This window comes from Phalaenopsis equestris, unplaced genomic scaffold (assembly GCF_001263595.1).
Source record: "Phalaenopsis equestris unplaced genomic scaffold, ASM126359v1 Scaffold000180, whole genome shotgun sequence".
Taxonomy (NCBI): Eukaryota; Viridiplantae; Streptophyta; class Magnoliopsida; order Asparagales; family Orchidaceae; genus Phalaenopsis; species Phalaenopsis equestris.
Genome location: NW_018164622.1, coordinates 1,775,965 through 1,776,511, shown reverse-complemented (window position 1 = coordinate 1,776,511; position 547 = coordinate 1,775,965). Strand labels below are relative to the sequence as shown.

The window sequence follows — 547 nt, the reverse complement described above, 5'->3', positions numbered from 1 at the left end:
TCTCCTCCGGCGACTTCGCCGTGCACAAATACCCCACACGTAAACACTCCACGGCCTCCTTCTCCCACTCTGCATCCCACTGCAGCCGCCGGTCAACCACCTCCACCACCGCCGCTGCCGGCCCCTCCCGCACCAGCCCCCGTATCCTCTCCACCTCCACCTCCGGCCAATCAGACTTCCCGGTCACCAGCTCCATCACCACCACCCCGAAGCTATACACGTCGTCCTCCGCCGTCGCTCCGCCTCCGCCGCCGGCGAAGTCTGAGATGCGGGGCTCGAGGTCGTCGGAGAGAAGGATGTTGGAAGGGGTGAGGTGGCCGTGGACCACGGGAGAGTGAGAACCAACCCAGCCTTGGTGGAGGAAAGCGATGCCGCGAGCTACACCGAGAGCTATGCGGTGTGTCGCGTCGGCCGGTCGCAGGAGATTGTGGTGGCGGCTGCGGCGGAAGACGAAGGTCGGTTGTCAGAGGGGAGGCTCTCCTCCCAGGTGTCTCCTGTCCAGTCTTCGACGGACGGTTGACCGGCGGGGCGCTCGGGGGGCCAACGG

The 547-nt window shown here is 66.5% G+C and overlaps 1 protein-coding gene across 1 annotated transcript in view; it reads right to left on the bottom strand.

Annotated features, from left to right (window-relative positions):
• Nucleotide 1: 1 nt before the first annotated feature.
• The window catches only part of LOC110022263 (probable LRR receptor-like serine/threonine-protein kinase At2g24230), a gene marked incomplete at its 3' end in the record, with an annotated part of 6,308 nt that continues 5,762 nt past the window's right edge, over nucleotides 2-547 (bottom strand). Inside the window, 2 exon segments of the mRNA XM_020721110.1 lie at nucleotides 2-400; nucleotides 403-531. Of these exon segments, the coding sequence (XP_020576769.1) occupies nucleotides 2-400; nucleotides 403-531 (528 nt within the window).